The 16,308-nt window shown below is 55.1% G+C and overlaps 1 protein-coding gene across 2 annotated transcripts in view; it reads right to left on the bottom strand.

The window, feature by feature from the left end:
• Positions 1-16,308, bottom strand: part of pcnt (pericentrin) — a 30,073-nt gene that overhangs the window by 10,046 nt on the left and 3,719 nt on the right. The window contains exons 4-41 of one of the 2 annotated variants that reach the window (XM_084675267.1): positions 15,901-16,083; positions 15,103-15,252; positions 14,183-14,997; positions 13,654-13,992; positions 13,013-13,445; positions 12,657-12,917; positions 12,207-12,521; positions 11,927-12,070; positions 11,582-11,837; positions 11,111-11,187; positions 10,705-10,936; positions 10,430-10,530; positions 10,217-10,328; positions 9,954-10,080; positions 9,724-9,843; positions 9,560-9,638; positions 9,029-9,133; positions 8,763-8,874; positions 8,627-8,667; positions 8,337-8,471; positions 7,972-8,206; positions 7,707-7,857; positions 7,075-7,528; positions 6,711-6,908; positions 6,534-6,605; positions 6,299-6,403; positions 6,008-6,160; positions 5,003-5,149; positions 4,179-4,339; positions 3,601-3,782; positions 3,294-3,478; positions 2,871-3,033; positions 2,379-2,672; positions 2,077-2,106; positions 1,417-1,649; positions 1,152-1,271; positions 722-742; positions 82-318 (exon numbers count right to left, since the gene is read on the bottom strand). In XM_084675267.1, coding sequence (XP_084531393.1) covers positions 82-318; positions 722-742; positions 1,152-1,271; positions 1,417-1,649; positions 2,077-2,106; positions 2,379-2,672; positions 2,871-3,033; positions 3,294-3,478; positions 3,601-3,782; positions 4,179-4,339; positions 5,003-5,149; positions 6,008-6,160; positions 6,299-6,403; positions 6,534-6,605; positions 6,711-6,908; positions 7,075-7,528; positions 7,707-7,857; positions 7,972-8,206; positions 8,337-8,471; positions 8,627-8,667; positions 8,763-8,874; positions 9,029-9,133; positions 9,560-9,638; positions 9,724-9,843; positions 9,954-10,080; positions 10,217-10,328; positions 10,430-10,530; positions 10,705-10,936; positions 11,111-11,187; positions 11,582-11,837; positions 11,927-12,070; positions 12,207-12,521; positions 12,657-12,917; positions 13,013-13,445; positions 13,654-13,992; positions 14,183-14,997; positions 15,103-15,252; positions 15,901-16,083 — 7,278 coding nt within the window. The remainder of the gene's footprint in view (positions 1-81; positions 319-721; positions 743-1,151; positions 1,272-1,416; positions 1,650-2,076; positions 2,107-2,378; positions 2,673-2,870; positions 3,034-3,293; positions 3,479-3,600; positions 3,783-4,178; positions 4,340-5,002; positions 5,150-6,007; positions 6,161-6,298; positions 6,404-6,533; positions 6,606-6,710; positions 6,909-7,074; positions 7,529-7,706; positions 7,858-7,971; positions 8,207-8,336; positions 8,472-8,626; positions 8,668-8,762; positions 8,875-9,028; positions 9,134-9,559; positions 9,639-9,723; positions 9,844-9,953; positions 10,081-10,216; positions 10,329-10,429; positions 10,531-10,704; positions 10,937-11,110; positions 11,188-11,581; positions 11,838-11,926; positions 12,071-12,206; positions 12,522-12,656; positions 12,918-13,012; positions 13,446-13,653; positions 13,993-14,182; positions 14,998-15,102; positions 15,253-15,900; positions 16,084-16,308) is intronic. The other variant, XM_084675268.1, reaches the window with a different exon arrangement.

Genomic DNA, 16,308 nt, shown 5'->3' on the forward strand with positions numbered 1-16,308 from the left:
CTCTTGCTGGGCTGTTGTCCCTGGTGCTGGGAAGGCTCTGAATCTCTGAGGATATCAGAGTGTGTGTGTATGTGTGTGTACCTGTGTAAGCTCCAGCTCTCTCTGCTTGGCTCGGTGCAGCTCTTGCTCCAGCTGGCTGAGAGCTCGGTTGCTCTCCGCGCTGCTTAGCAACGCCTGTTCCAGCTCTCTGATTCGCCCAGCCAGCTTGTCAATCTCCTCGTTGCGCTCGATGACGTCGCGCTGGACTTGCTGATTGACCGCCAGCAGAGAGGCGTGGTCTTCCGTCTTGTCCCTCACGAGAGCCTGGAGACTCTCCACCTGAGGAGACACACAGGGACGCCATCTTGGATCCGAAGCCTCCAGTTGCTCTGGGGGAGTTCTTATATTGAGGTATGTGACTAGGTAATGAAGCCATTCCGGATCTGCAGCCAACTAAAACTACTAAAGCCAAGCCATATAACACAAGCTCAAAAAGATCAGGGTAAAACGACCAGGGTAGGAATCAGTGGGAAGAATGGATAAAGGGTAGAAAAAGAGGTAGAGAGGAGGAATTAGATACATTTCTGTTGATTACAACCGATGTTCTAATCGACAGAACGTTCTCCAGATGAGTTTAGAAGTGTTACCAGTTGGACGATGATAATGTTAAACGCACACGCATGCGGAGGGGGAGGGGGGGCTATGGGGAAGGTAGTAACTGGACTACAGTGATATTCCATACCTGCAGAACCAAGTCCTCAATCTACAGCATTCCGTTCAGAGCAAGAACAAACGACAAACACACAGCAAAACGTCAGCAAGTCCATGAAAGCACTGTGTCCGTGACCGAGCTGTGCACAGACTATTCTTCCACAGCATCAACACAAGTCGTCGACAAAACAAACGTTTCAGGTCAACACGCCGAATGCACACGAGGAACACACAAAAAACATGCGAGCAATAGCATCTTTCCAATGCAGATACACAAAACTATTTTTTTCACTCCCCAAAAAAACAACAACTCTCAATTCACGTTAGGAAGACACAAGCCGGTATAACTCGTCAGGTCCCTGTATTGTGTGTGTGTGTGTTTTTTCCAGCTAGGGTGTGGAGCGTCTCCCGGCAGCCTCAGGAGGAGCTGCTGAGTGTTAGGTCAGCCCAGCGAGGCTCACCCTCTGGCCCTTGTCGTCCCCAGCAGAGTGCCCTCTGGAGGGGTGTCTGAGCTGGGACTCCAGACGGCCGATCTCCTGCTGGAACTCATCTCTCTCGTGCTCGCGCTCCACCGCTTGCTCCTGAACGCACACATGACACACACACACACCACAGGGAAATATGAGCGCTCGTGTGCACATGTGTATATACATGGCTGTGTTGCACTTGCATGCATGTGGAAGTGTGTGTGTGTGTGTGTGTGGATGAAGGGGGCGGAACACTCACATCGATAAACTGCCGGTTGTGCTTGAGCTGCTTCTCCAGGGCCTGGACGCGCTGGTTGAGGTCCTCGCTCTGGGCCCTGTGGTGCAGCTCCGTCTCCAGGCCCTTGGTCTCCTGCTCCTCCAGCTCGGCCTCCAGGGCCCGGAGGCGCAGGGACAGGCAGCCGTGGTCCTTCTCAGCCTGCCGCTGCACGTCCAGCCTCTCCTGGGCCAGCCGCTGGGCCTCCGCCAGGAGACCTGCCAACGGGGGGAGGGGCTTAAGCTTTAAACACATGCTGTCGGAGAGGTCATGTGGTCACACCCACACCACAGGGGAGTGACACACCGTCCGCAAAAGTAACACTTTTAGCACATCCTTGGAGTATCCAATCCACACACAAGCCACTGTAGAATGACATACTGTATGTTGAATCCCACTCTTAGCACATCCTTCTGGAGTATCCAATGCGCACACACACACACACACCACCTGGAAAAGCCTTCACTGGTGGTCACACAGCAAACCCAGGCACAGCAGCAGCACTGCGGTTGCACTGCTCTCCCACATGCCACAGCCTCGATGCTGGGAGGGTCAGGACCTGACGGCCCTTAAAACAGCACTGCAAAGCAACACCTTTGCGCGCACACACACACACACACACACACACACGTGTGACCCACAAACCTGTGCCACCCTGTATCTGTCGACAGCAGCCTAGGGAAAGAGCAAACACCTGAGCACAGGCAGTACACGACACATTTAGATCAGCAGGCCCGAGGACACATCGTATCACACACACACACACACACACACACACGTGTACACGCCAAGACACACACACACAGGATGGGGTCCAGACAGATCCGGACCCCCCAAGGTGCACAGCTTGAGATGCATCCACACCCCCTCCTCCTTCTCCTCCCTCTCCCCCCACCCACCCACCCACCCACCCACCCACCCATCCTCTCTCCCCTCCCCCCCTTCACCTTTCTCCCTCTCCCCCAGGCCGGCGCTCAGATGGTCCCTCTGGCGCAGCAGCAGGGCGTTCTCCTCGCCGAGCTCCTGGAGCTGCACCCGGAGGCTCTCCAGCTCCACCCCGAGGCCCTCTGCCCGGTGGAGCTGCACCCGGAGGCTCTCCAGCTCCACGCTGAGGCCCTCGGTCTGGTGGAGCTGCACCCGGAGGCCCTCCAGCTCCTCGGCCAGCCGCTCCTCCTGGGCCTCCTTCTGCTGCAGAGCCTCCTCCAACACGGCCTTCTCCGCCACGTAGCCCTCCAGCAGGCCTGGACACGGAGCCCGGACAGGCAGACGGAGGTGGGGGGGGGGGAGAATGTGGAAACATGTTATCTCACACACACGGTAGAGGACACTCTGTTTCATTATCAACGCTGCAGAAGAAGAATGGGCTTGGCTGCTCCCTCTGTGCGGAGTGGCACGAGGTTCAACCAACGAAAAGTTGGGACTCCTGTGACGGGTCTTACCCTCAGCTTTGTGGAGTTCTAGCTGTAATTGGCTCTTCTGTCCCGCCTCCTGGTTGAGCTGATCCAATAGGTGCGTGTGCTGCTGGAGGAGCTGGGCGGAGTCTTCTCGGCCCTGGGAGAACCTCTCCTTCAGAGAGAGGTGGACGCCGTGGGTCTGCAGGAGCTGCACAGGAGCAGAGAGGAAGCAGAGCAACTGTCAAAGCCCCAGACACACACACACACACACACAGCAGTATGTGTGTGTGTGATTTACATGATGATGTATTTGACATAATGTTGTTATTGTCCCAAGTCTGGTAACAGAGGCCCTTCCTTGGCATGATCTGAGGTAATACTATTAGAACACTTCTGGTCCATGGTCATCTCCTGCACCTAGAATAAGCACTTCCTGGATGGAGCGGTTATGGCTGGTGTGTGTGTCACCTGTGTGTTGGCCTGGTTGAGCAGCTCCAGCAGCGTGTCCACGGTGTGTCGGAGTCGACCGCAGGCCCCCAGCACCGCCTCCTCTCCCTCGGGCCGGAGCTGTGTGTCCGCTAGCAGCAGGCTCTCACACACACGCTGGGACAGCTCCAGGTCATCCACGGAGACCTCTGATACAGATACACTTCCTGGGGACAGACCAATGCAGCTATCAATCAGCCTCCATCCTGCCTCCAAAGGGGGTTAACCATACAACAGCAGAGACCCCAAATCAAACAAATGATAGTTTTTTTTTCTTTTTCAAACATACCCATCTGCTGCACGTCTTGGCTGCCCCCAGAAGCCTTCTGATTGGTTGTCTGGTGGCCCGACTCCACCCCCTGAAGGGGATCGCCGACCCGTCGTCCGATCAGCTCCTCCGTTGCCATGGTGCTGCGGACCACCTCCAGCAGGACGTTCCTCAGCTTCTCATTGGCCAGGAGCAGGTCATGCCTGGAGGGGTGGGGACGACAACGTTCGTTTAGCCTCTTTTTGGTTTCATCCAAAGGAACATCCACACAGAGCATGTAGGAAGTGCAGAGGAGGATCAGGGATCCTCAGGGCTCGCACCTTCAGACACAGCGACAGCTGACACCTCCAGGACTACTCAACTCAGGCTACTCAACTCACTACACTTGGAACACTACACTTTTCAGACATTACATTCTGAATGGGAACTACGTTTGCACTACCAATTGTACAGCTCTTCAGATATAGTCATATTGGATATTTGAAGAGTTATATTTGAGTTCTTTTAACTTTATTTTTCTTGGCTTTCTTTTTTTGCTTGGATGGATGCTCCTCAGAGTCCTAGCACGGTGCACAGTGCACGGCGCACGGCCCCCCCACCTCTCCTGCTTGGTGTTCTTCAGGTCCTCTGTGAGCATGTCCAGCAGGTTCCCTCCCTCCTGGGCCTCCCTGTCCCGCCGCTGGAGGAGGGTGTCCAGGGTCTCCATCTCCCCACGCTTCCCCTCCAGCTCCCCCTGCAGGCAGCCCACCTCCGAACGCAGCTGGGGGGGGCAGGGAGAGGAAGGGAAAGGAGAGAAGCCAGAGAATAGGTACATTGATGGGTAACATGAGCGGGTGAATGTTTGTGCACGTCAATTAAATGCCATTATGTCAGATTGGAGATTAAATGTCCCCGGCAAAAGTGTATTTGTCTGTCACGCGCACACACACACGCACGCGCACACACCGGATTAGCATAGAGATTAATGGGTACAATAATCTCTTTAGGAGATCTGTGTTGCAGTTGCAAAAGGCTGACCTTCTAATGGACATAGGGCTACCTCTGCTCGTCTGACACCAGGTCAAAACAGTCAGGAAGAAAAGGGATTATCCCTCTTTCAGATGCCTTTTCTGTTGTTCTCCTCCAAGTGATCAACCAAACTAGACTCTGCTTCCAGACTAGCAATTCTTAACCCCCTCCCCATCCTCTCCACCAAGGCCTGTCTGAACTTGCCCAAAGAGCCCCATACAAGATTTTTACTACACATCCATTATGTGTGTGTGTGTGTAACACCAGATTACAGACATAGCTACTGTATATGGGTAGGAGACAGTCTGGGTTGGGTGTGAGTGAATGATACCCATGGCACCACAGACATAGCAACTGTATGTTTACGTGCTTGTGTATATGCATGTGAGAAAGAAGGTGTGTGTGTGTGTAGTACCTGGGACACCACGGTGTCAAGCTGCTGTAGCTGGGCAGAGAGCTGGCTCATTTTCTCTGTGTAGCTGCACTCCTTCTGCTCTTGCTCAGAACTGAAGCCCCGCCTCTGCTCATCTAGCTCCGCCTCCTTCTGCTCCTCAAACTCCGCCTTCAGAGAAAGTGGACACACAGATGTGCATAAGGTCCCGAAACATGTTTCGATCAAATCCCTCTCTTTCCCCCCACCTCTGTTCTGACGACCAAATCCCAGCCTGGGAGGAACTAACTCACAGGAATGGGGGACTGCTAGCTTGTTCGCCGCTAAAGCTCAACTGATAAAGATTTCAAAAGAGTACAAAATAAAACCTTCTGCATCAGAGGATAAAAAAAAGCTCAAATCCATCCCATTTAGCCACTGTTCACGTGGCTCTAATACACACGCACAGACGATGGACGCACAAATGTGACTCACACACACACAGAGAGACACTCCTATATGATGGAGGGATTATGCGGACAGCCTGTGCAACTCCCTGTGGGACAGTGGCCAAGCATGAACTAACACCAGGAAAGGGAGCAAACTGTTGGGGGCTTAGAGGGGGGAAGAGAGAGAGAGACAGAGACAGACAGAGAGACAGAGACAGATGGATGGACACACACACACACACACAATAATCCTGTGAGTCATGACATAATGACACGTCAAAGAAGGGGGGCTCATCAGAGACACAGGTTTAATAACACACAGATGATCACAAAAACCTTCAAATAATTATCCAGAATTTGTTTTTCCCTCCACCAAGGAACACAAGGGATGAAGAGCAGCCCGTCTTTTTTTTTTTTTTTTTTTGGGGGGGGGGGGGGGGGGGGGGGGCTGATCCTCCTGAGCACAACTCTACCTGCCTTAACTTCACAACTATCTCACCCACCTTCCTCAACCCCATTTCACCCCCCCCCCCCCCCCCCACACACTTCCCTGACTCACCCCACCAGCTCCTCCTCTACACCCTCCTCTCTTCTCACTCACTTTGAGTTGGCTGATCCGGTCTTGCAGGCACCTCTCAGATTGGACTCTGGAGAGTTCCGCCTCTTCGAGGAAGCGCAGGCGTTGCCGTGACGATTCCTCCTCGAGTTCCTTGCGGCACGCCTCCAGTTCACGTGCGGACGCACTCCTTGCCTCCTGCATGCAAAACACACACACACACACGGGTTCACAAACAGAACTTCCAAACACAGGGCTGAAGACGGCGCGAAACCACAATACACATTCATGAAGCTAAAAAGACACGCAGCTCCCAGCCCCAACACACACACACACCTGCAGATTGAGCTGGTGCTGGGTGTCCAGTTTCTGCTTCTCAGTGTTGAAAGTCTGAGCCAGCTCCTGTAGAGCAGCGCTATGCTGCTGCTCCAACTCTAACACCTGTGAGCACAACAAGCACCAATCAGAGTGGGCACAGCACGGAGAACGAAATATCATTTCTTTTCAATATTTTTTAAATATAAAACAGATGATGCATGGTCAAATGAGGGCTGGAGGCACGGAGCGGCACCTGGTTCCTGAGGGCGTCCAGGGCCAGGCGGTGTGCCGTCTCCAGGGCTTCCCTCTGGGCAGCGAGCTCAGCCTGAGGAGAACAGAGGGCTATTCAGTAAATGGTCACTTCCCTGGTTACTGTAGCTAGGGCCTTTCACTCCCTTTCAGAACTGAGCACGCTCAGTCTGCCCCTCACCTGGTGTGCGTGGCTGAGCTCGGTTGCCATGGCGCTGAACTTCTCCATGTGCACCTGGGCCAGTTCCCTCCTCAGTTCCTCTCGGCTGGACAGCTGCTCCGCCCGCTCGCGCGCCACTTCCTGTCTGAGGGCCGCCTTCCCCTGCTCCACTTCCTGTCTGCGCTTCTCCTCCAGCTGTTGAATCTGGTCCCTCAGGGTCTAACATTTACAGCAGGTGAGAGCAGAGCTGTGTATGAACTGCATGGGGTATAAATGCATTGAATTCCACAGGTGTGACCAATCATTGAAAAAGAACAAGGAAATCATCGAAACGTCAAAAAACAACTAGTCTGGTTTGCCTGACCTGCCGCTGCGCTCCCCTCACCTGGATCTCCTTCAGGTAGGTTGCCTCCAAAGTGTCCATGTTACCCAGCATCCTCCTCTCCAGCTCGTCCCGTTCCTCCTGGTGCCTGTGATTCAGCTCTGCCTCCTGGGCCTCCAGCTGCGCCTGATTGGCCGCCTCAAGGACCGCCTCCAGACGATCGAGCTCCGCGTTCCGCTGGGACTCGAGGCGCGTTTCCAGGGCGACGAGCTCCGCCTGGTGCTTGGAGGCCAACTCGGTTGCCATGACAGCGATTTGCTCTTTGTGACTGGCAGATAGAGAATCCAGTTCGGCCTTGTGATTGGCTCGGAGCGTGTCCTTCTCTTGTGTGTGAGCGGCGAGTAGTTTGGTTCTCTGGAGCTCCAGGTCAGCCTGGTGTTTGTCCCTCAGCTCCCCCAGAGAGAGCTCATTCTGCTGGGCTAAACGCTTCTCCAACTGGCCCCTCTCCTCCTGGAACCTGCACAGACCCCGTGTTCAAACACATGCAAACACCCAAGAACGCGAAAAGAAGCATTGAGGAGTTACAGGGATTCATTACTAGTGAGTAATCAAACCTCAAAATCCTGAGACTAAAAGACCTCCACAACCATCCCTAACCAACCTCCCTAAGAGATGTCCCCCCGTGCCAGGCTCACCTGTCCTGGGCTTGCTGCAGCCTGTCCTCCCCCTGTTCCTGGAGGAGGGCGGTGAGTTCCTTCACCTCCGCAGCCATGCAGCTCTTCGCCCTGCGCAGCTCGCTGTCATACTGGGTGTCCAGTTTCTGTCTCACTGCCACCACCAGGGGGTCTGAGAGAAGGTGGGCGCAAGGGAGGAAGTTATAGAGGGGGTCAAATAGGAGAATGGAGAAGCTGAAAGAAGGGAAGGAAAGGGTAGAGAGAGCGTGAAGTGGCCCCGTCTTACTGGTGTCCTGGTCCAGCGAGTCCTGTAGACTCCGCAGACGCTCCCTCGCCTCCTCCAGCTCTCTCTCCAGGCTTCTCCTCTCCTCCTCCACCCCCCTCTCCATCTCCCGCCTCAGGGAGGAGACCTGCTCCTCCTCCCGACTCCTCTGGGCCCGCTCCTCTCTCCCGCGCTCCCTCTCTTGGCTCTGCGCCTCCTCCAACCGGACGGCCAGCTCCTCAGCGAACTCCTGCTTCAGCTGCAACAGGAGACCCATATTTAAGTGATCGGAGCAAGTGGGAGAATTTTCTGGAACGCGTCTTGTGTAAGCAGACACGCCCGTGTGGATGTGTTCTTAAAGGCCTGTGTGTGCGAGTGTGTGTTTGCACCTGCTGTTCGTTCCTCTCCAGCTCTGCGGCATGATGCTCTGTGAGGCTGGAGAGTCGCGTCTCCAGGGTCTGGATCAGGGTCAGTCTGGCCTGGAGCTCCTCGCTGTGACGCCACATCCGCTGCTCCACCTCCACCTAGACACCATCAGCATCATCAGCACCATCATCATCAGCATCACCACCATCATCAGCACCACCATCATCATCATCATAACACTTTATGCAATCATAACAAATAACGCAATCACGCTTTTAGATATTTATGCTGTGATGACGTCAGTCTCTCTTACCTCAACCTGCCTTGCTGCCTCCAGACGAATCCTTGTCAGTTCTGAAACGGAGAAGGAAGAATGACTTTGGTGACTTTTGGATCTGAAATGAATGTAGCTCGATATGTGTTTATGTAGTGTGTGTGTGTGTGTGTACCTCTGACATGGCTGTCGGAGATTTTGGCTCGAAGTTGCTCCATCTCCAAAGCATGGCGAGTCCTCAGCTCCTGCAAGTCGCTATAGTAACGGTCGGTGAGGTCAGTGCGCACCTGCAGACAGAAGTGGCATCAACTGAAAAACTGGTCATGAAGTACAAACTGAGTGAGTGTATGGTGGAAAATTTGTGAAGGGTGTGTGTGTGTGTGGTGGAAGGATTGTAGTGTGTGTGTGTGTGAGAATGAGTGAGAGAGCAAGTGTAGTGACCTGCAGTATGTCCTCTCTGTTGGCCAGAGCCATAGAGGAGCGCAGGTGAGATATCTCCTGAGTGTGTCTCTCCTCCAGCTGCCCCCGCAGCGAGTCCAGCTCCTCCTGAGACAGACGGAGAGACAGGAGAACAGAGACAGAACAGAGACAGAACAGAGACAGAACAGAGACAGAACACAGACAGAACAGAGACAGAACAGAGACAGAACAGAGACAGAACAGAGACAGAACAGAGACAGAACAGAGACAGAACAGAGACAGAACACAGACAGAACAGAGACAGAACAGAGACAGAACAGAGACAGAACAGAGACAGAACAGAGACAGAACAGAGACAGAACAGAGACAGAACAGAGACAGAACAGAGACAGAACAGAGGGAGAACAGAGGGAGAACAGAGGGAGAACAGAGGGAGAACAGAGACAGAATGTGTGTGTGGGGGGGGGGGGTCAGAAGTGATGAGAGAGAGAGAATCAGTAACAATACTTTCGTACACACAGCTAAGCATGAAGGGTGTGTTTGTGCATTTACCTTGTGTTTCTCAAGTTTGAGGGTGATCTCAGCCAGCATTTCATTCCTCTCCTCCTCGCCTTTGCCCTCCGACATGAAGCTGAACAGAGAACAGACGCGCCATCAGAGCCACCCAAAGAGCCAAGAGGGTGTCACTTATCATGGCAGTAGACCCTTTAGTGTACCTAGCATCCCCAGTCTTGAGTACAGACTCCTCCAGGGCCCCCTCCACCAGCCTCAGCTGCAGCAGGGCGATCTCCTCCCTGTAGCTTTCCTCTGCAGCCCGCAGGCGTTGCTCAAAGTACCTGCACACAGAGCCATGGGTGTGTCAAAGTGTACCTTCACCTACGTGGAGACAATAAGGTAGGTGTGTACGTGTGTGTGCGTATATGTGTTTGACTGTGTGTGCACATACCTCCTCAGGCTCTCCAGCTCCGCCTCATTCTGCTGACGAATCTCTCTCCTCTGCTCATTGAACTCCACCTTCAGCCGCTCGATGTCGTCGACGCGCGACGAGCGAGCCAGAAGCTGCTCTTTCAGCTCTGTCAGGGGGAGGAGGGAGAGAAGATGAGAGAGAGGGGCAGTAGTGGGATGACAAGCCTTGCTTTCCATCTTGTCCTTGATTTAAATGACCTCTCCTCTGTGTGTGTGTGTGTGTGTGTGTGTGTGCTCTCTCACCTCCCAGCTCCTGGCGGCTTGTCCTCATGCTGTCCAGCTGAGCCCACAACTGAGCCACCTCCTGCTCCGAGCTCTGCTTGAGAGACACCTGCTCCTCTAGCAGACGAGCGGCCTGACCGGGAGAGAAGGACACAATCGAAAAGGAGTGAGGCTCATTTATTGGAAGAAAAAAAACACTTGTTGCTGAAGAATGTGTGTGTGTGTGTGTCTCACTTCTTTCTGCAGGGCACTCTCTCGCTCCTCTAGCTGCTGGATGTGCTCCTCTTTATCCAGGAGGACCTTCTTATAGCTGGACACCAACTCTTCTAGCGAGCCTGGGCAGCCGGGAACACACATCCAGACAGTCACAGTGTGGTCACACCAATGCATGGGCGGACTCCTCATTTGGAAATAATGTCTTTCATGGGCCAACTCCTTGACAAGCTTAAAAATAGCCCCGTGCTATCCTAAGTGAGGGTAGGGGAGAGGCAGAACGGAGGGGAACTCACGGGCTGCATTGTCCCTGTCGCTCTGGGCTTGGCTCAGCTCCTCCTCCAGCCTCTGGATCTCTTTCGCTCTGGAGGCCTGGAGCTCCTCCACCAGGGCCTTGGAGGAGGACAGATCTGCCCCCGTCTGGGTGAGGGAGGCTTGGGTATCGGCGAGGCTCTGCTGGGCCTCTGACAGTCTGGTCTGGAGGTCCGCCTGATGTTTCTCTGCCTCCCGCCACTGCAGCCTCAGAGCCTGGGCACAGAGCAGGAGGAGAGAGAGAGACAGAGACACAGAGAGAGAGACAGAGAGAGAGAGACGGTGAGAGGGTGAAAGGGGAAGTTCAAGTGAAAGACAAGTTCTAAAACGTATAAGTCAACTTATACTCCTGAAGAGACCGACAGACGTAGACAGTGTCGAGTGCATTACCTTCATCTCCGTAGCGTGTTGTTCCTCAATGGACACCTTCTCCATGGAGAGGCGTTCGCACTGCTGCTCCAGCTCATCTACACGCACACACACACACACACACACACACACAGTCAACCCACATGCAGACATGACGATGATGTTCCAACATGCCCTAGTTCAAGCATGCCAGGCTTGGTGACCTCGTCACCCAGCTGCTGCAGATGCATGGTTCATGTTGGCTCTGCCCCGGGGGCTGCAGCTCATGCTGTGTAGCAACGTACACTTCTGTTTGTTCTGCCCTGTGAGTCGAGCACAGTCACAGTGTACAAACAGCCATGGGCAGCCAAGTCAAAAGGAGAGAGCGATGTTCCAATTGAAGGCTGCAATCTTTACTCAGCATGTCTGCTCCAAGAGAAGGGATTTTTCATCTGTATTCATGAATCTACCGTCAGGATTCACAATACGTTGCTCCTTTTCTGTCCAGCTCACCTAGGCTCCTCTGGTAAACCTCCCTCTGTCTCTCCTCCTTGTCCAGGCTCTGCTCCCTCAGCCGGTCCAGTTCAAACTGCTGGCGGGCCTGCAGGACGGCACTCTCCTGGGCCCACTTCTCCCTGAGCGAAGCCTGGAGCTCGCTTAGAGCCGCCTCCCGCTCCCGGTGCAGGTTGGTCTGGGAGAGCTCCAGCTGGGCCGTGTGGAGGTTGGTCAGGCTCAGGCGCAAGGCCTCCACCTCCAAGGACTGGTGGGACTGCGGGAGGGAGGAGGACGTGTGGGTTACAGGGGGTGTGTTTACATGTGCGTGTGCGTGTGTTTGTGTGCATGTGTGTGTGTGTGTACCTGTGTCTGCTGTATCTCAGCCTGGTGGGCAGCCTCCATGCTCTCTCGATGGTCAACCGAGAGCTCCGCCTTCAGACGGCTAAGCTCCTCCCTCTGCTTGGAGCTCAGCTCTGACATCATCCTCTGGTGTTCCCTCTCGTTCACCTTCAGAGATGGGGGCGGGTTAGAAGCTTCCTAAAGTCCCTGGTGTGTCGGTCTGAAGAGCTCTGTGAATGTCCCCGGCTCCTTCAAGCAGTTCTTAAAGCAAGTGTTTTATGTGTCTGTGTGTGTGTGTGTCTACCTGTTTTATCAGGCTGATCTGCCGCCTCTGCTCCTCCTCCAAGGCGGCCCTCTGCTCACAGAGCTCCGCCCCCGCGCGGGCGCTGAGCTCCTGCACCTCCTTGCGGTGTTCCTCCCGCAGCTCCCGCACCTCCTCCTGGTGGGAGCGCCTCAGCGCCGCCGCCGCCTCCTCCACGGCCAGGAGCTGCCGGTCCAGGAGAGCGCGCACCTCCGCCTCCCTCTCCTCCCTCTGCTCTTCCAGGAGGCGCCTCACGGCCCGCAGCTCCTGCTCCTTCTCCTGGCGCTCCTCCTCCCACTTCTCCCGCTCCTCGGCCACCTGGGGTGTGGATGTCATGATTGCGGTCAGACAAAGACGCCCGGGTCTATTGCTAATGGTTTCCCCTAATCCCCATTTCTGACGCACTCATTCTTTAACAACCTTCTCCTCTTCCAAACGCCACGCGCTCCTCACCTCTTCGTCCTTGGCGTCGAGTTGCTTCTGGAACTCCTCCAGCTCCTCCTCGATGAGCTCCTCCATCCTCCGGATCTGGGCGTCACGCTCCTCCTGCCTCCTCCGCTGCTCCTCCTTTTCCTGGGCCCCGTGGCTCCGCGCCTCCTCAGCCTGGGCAAGGGCCTGGTCCAGCTCCATGGTCTTCTGGCCCAGGAGCGCCGACGAGGTTTTGAGTCGGCTTTTGGTCTCCTCCAGCTCAGCACACACCTGGTCACGGTGAGCCTGGATAAAGAGAGGGAGGCTATATATAAATATACATAGAACTACACACTTGCATACACACACACACACACACACACAGTCTCTCGTTGACATACCTGTAAGGCTTGCAGCTGTTTGCCAAAGAGCACCTGGACCTCGGAGGTGACCGAGTCTCCTGCCAGCTTCATCTCCTGCAGGGAGGACACCAGGCGTTCCTGCTGCTTCAGACGGGAGACGAGCAGCGCCTTCTCCTCCTGCGCCTCCTTCAGCTCCCCGTGCAGACCCTCGCGGTCCTTCCCGGGGGGGCTGAGGGAGAGGAGGAGGGAGTCCTCGCTCGCCGTCAGACGCTCGCCCTCCCTCTCCTCCAGCAGGGCGCTGAGTTTGTTCTTGAGGTTGTCCTCCTCGTGGCTCTTTGCGTTGACCTCCTCCTCGGCCCTCCTCCTCTTCTCCCTCTCCTCCTCCATCTCGTCCTGGCACCGCCTCCTCTTCTCCTTCTCCTCCTCCAGCTCCTCCAGCGCCTCCCGGAGCTCCTCGGTGACCTGCGCCCACCTACACATGTGCACGGGTTTCAAACTCGGACCCCAAAAGCTGCCTTCAGAAGCAGTGCCACCGTTTCTCATTAGACCAGATGACCTTTGTGTTTTGTACAGTTTGGATTGTCATGTTTTCTACTGATATGTACAGGCTGTTACTGCTTTCTTGGCCAGGCCTACGTCAATACACATCTCCAGGATGAACAGTAAACACACACACACACCTCTCCCTGGCCTCCTCCAGATCCTCGGCACTCTTCTGCACCTCCTCCGTCAGCACCTCCTGCTCCCTGCGGAGCTCCTCACACTGCTGGATCAGCAGCTCCTTCGCCAGGTCCGGCTCCTCGCTGAACTCCCCCTGGGAGAGCTCGCCCGCCGAGGACTGGAGCCACCCCAGCGGGGAGCCGTCGCCCGCTCCCTGGGCGGGGGAGTCGCCCGCGGCCATGGCGGAGCTCCTCGGGAGGGAATAGCTGTGGAGGTCGACGGTCTGCTCCTCCCGGAGGGAGTGGCGAGAGAGGGAAAGCTGGGACTGGTCTCCCAGGACGTCACTGTCCAGCTCGAACCTGGAAGGAGGGAGACGGAAGGATGACGGGAGAGCGCCACAGAAAACGACCCCCCCCCCCCCCCCCCCCCAACTGTAATACTATATCAGGCTGACATAAAGGCCCATGAGGACCACGGGAGACACTGCCAGCGTTCACCACTAAGACACACGTCCAGGAACAATGGACACGGCACGCAAATCCTGCTGACCTGTAGTTGCCCGAGTTCTCCAGCAGGCTGTGCTCCTCCAGACTGTCTTCGGTCCAGGAGTAGGGCGAGCGCTTGGGGAGCGCTGAGGACAGGTAGCGCTCCATCAGGGGGTCGGCCCCCCCAGATCCATTCAGACTGTCCTCCCCCGTCTCCCCCTCCTCGCCCACGCTAGCCCTCGCCTGGTTCCGCTTGTCTTTGCAAGCCTTCTGCCCCAGCTCCTCCTTCCCCGCGTCCTCCATCCCTCTCTCCCTCTCCTCCGGGAGACGTTGGGATCCCTGCACCTCCTCGCGGTGCTCCTCCCTGACCCTCCTCCTCACCTCCTTCTCCGTCTCCAGGAGCGGGGCACGGTCGGCCGCCCCAGCCGTCTCCTCCCACCCCTCCTGCAGCCTCCTCCTCAGGTCCTGCACCTCCCGGTTCAGCGCCTCCTTCTCCTCCTTGAACCGTTGGATGTCCCTCACCTGGTCCTGGGCTCGGTCCAGCTGGGTCCGAAGGGCCTCCAGCTGCGCCTCCCTCTCCCTCCTCTCCTCCTCCCTCCCCCTCTTCTCCTCCTCCAGTAGGTGGAGCGCGCGTTGGCTGTTCCCCTTCTCCTCTTCCAGCTCCGTCCTCAGTCTGTGCAGCAGGGCTTCCGTGTCCCTGTCCGTGGCAGCGTTGTAGTCAGTCTCCACGCTCTGGGAGCGAAAGCCCTTCAGGGGCTCCAGGTGGTTGAGGACAGGGGCCAGATCCTGGGAGGCGAGGCCCAGCTCAGGGGGCTGCTGCTGGGCATGGGGCAGCTCAGAGCCTGCCTGGGTCTTGGAGCGCAGGAGGTACTGGCTTGTCTGGAGAGGAGAACAGGAGGGGCTGGTTAACCCTCTCTAGGTTCTAGAGTTCAACCTCAACAAGCATGGATATTAGAGGTGTGCGCTGCATCTGTGTGTGTGTACCTGCTGGAGCTGGACCTGTAAGGCCTGGATCTGCCCAGCCAGGGTCTGGGCCTCCTGTTGGACCTGGTCTCGGCTGGCCAGGGCCTCCTGCAGGTTGGAACTCAGCCTGGAGATGATCTCGTTGCGTTTCTCCACGGCCTCCTGCAGCTGCTGCAGGAGGAGAGGAGCGGGTCAGGACCACAGACACACAGCACGTCATACACAGGAGACGGGAGAGGACAGGTGCACCACGAGAAACGCAAAGAAGGACAGAAAGACAAGAGGACACACACACATGCTTACATACACACACACGCACACACACCTCTAATTCTATTCAGGAGGAGCCCCTTAGGCTTTATGAGTAAACATGGGCACACATACATTTTTAAAAATCTAACACATCTATCCCATTTCAGAGGATTTTGTGTGTGTGTGTATGAGTGTGTGTGTGTGTGTGTTACTAGATATGTGGTTACAGGGTTTATAAACAACTAAAAACAGAACCCAGTTTAGAAGACTCCTTTTTTTCCCCCTACTATGAATTTGGAACTTTAAATGATGATGTAATCTGCATCACGCATTCATTAAATCTATCCACCCCTCTTCCGGCATATCGTCCGCTTGTCTTAACGAGACATGCTTTGGGCAGTTAAGAACATTTCACTAGGTCTTAAATGATCCCTTCTGCTCATTAGTACAGGTCATAGCCATCTGTAGTCATTTGAAAAACATGATTTAACTCCTTAATTAATGTTGTGGACTGAAGATGTGGACAGATGTCCAAACGGAGTCTCTTTCATGTGCCCCTGTGTTTACCTTAAGCTGCTCTTTGCCAGTGAGTGCTGCGAGATCCACTTGTACCAGATCCTCCGCCACGGTTGGCTGGTCAGAGGACAGCGGTTTCCCCAATGAGAGGCTTTGATCTTGGGCACTAGAGCCATGGTTCTGGTGGGGCCCTCGAGGTTGGCACTGATATTTCTGTCCAGACCTTTGGGGTCCCTAAAGGGTTCAAAACAATTTAATAGACAATTTGCCTTTTTGTGACTGGTGTAATGAGCTGATTTGAAAATGGGATAAAAGGACAGACTGAGATATAAATGAACCTCCCCTTTTCAAAAGGCAGTGCATAGTAGTAACTGTTGATCCTGGATGTGTTGCTATGACAACATGCCCCCCTCCCCCAGGCTACTTTTGTGGTTAGTGACCTATTTCTTCAATGTATTT

The sequence above is a fragment of the Hypomesus nipponensis genome, chromosome 3 (assembly GCF_054491055.1).
Source record: "Hypomesus nipponensis isolate SF chromosome 3, ASM5449105v1, whole genome shotgun sequence".
NCBI classification, from domain to species: Eukaryota; Metazoa; Chordata; class Actinopteri; order Osmeriformes; family Osmeridae; genus Hypomesus; species Hypomesus nipponensis.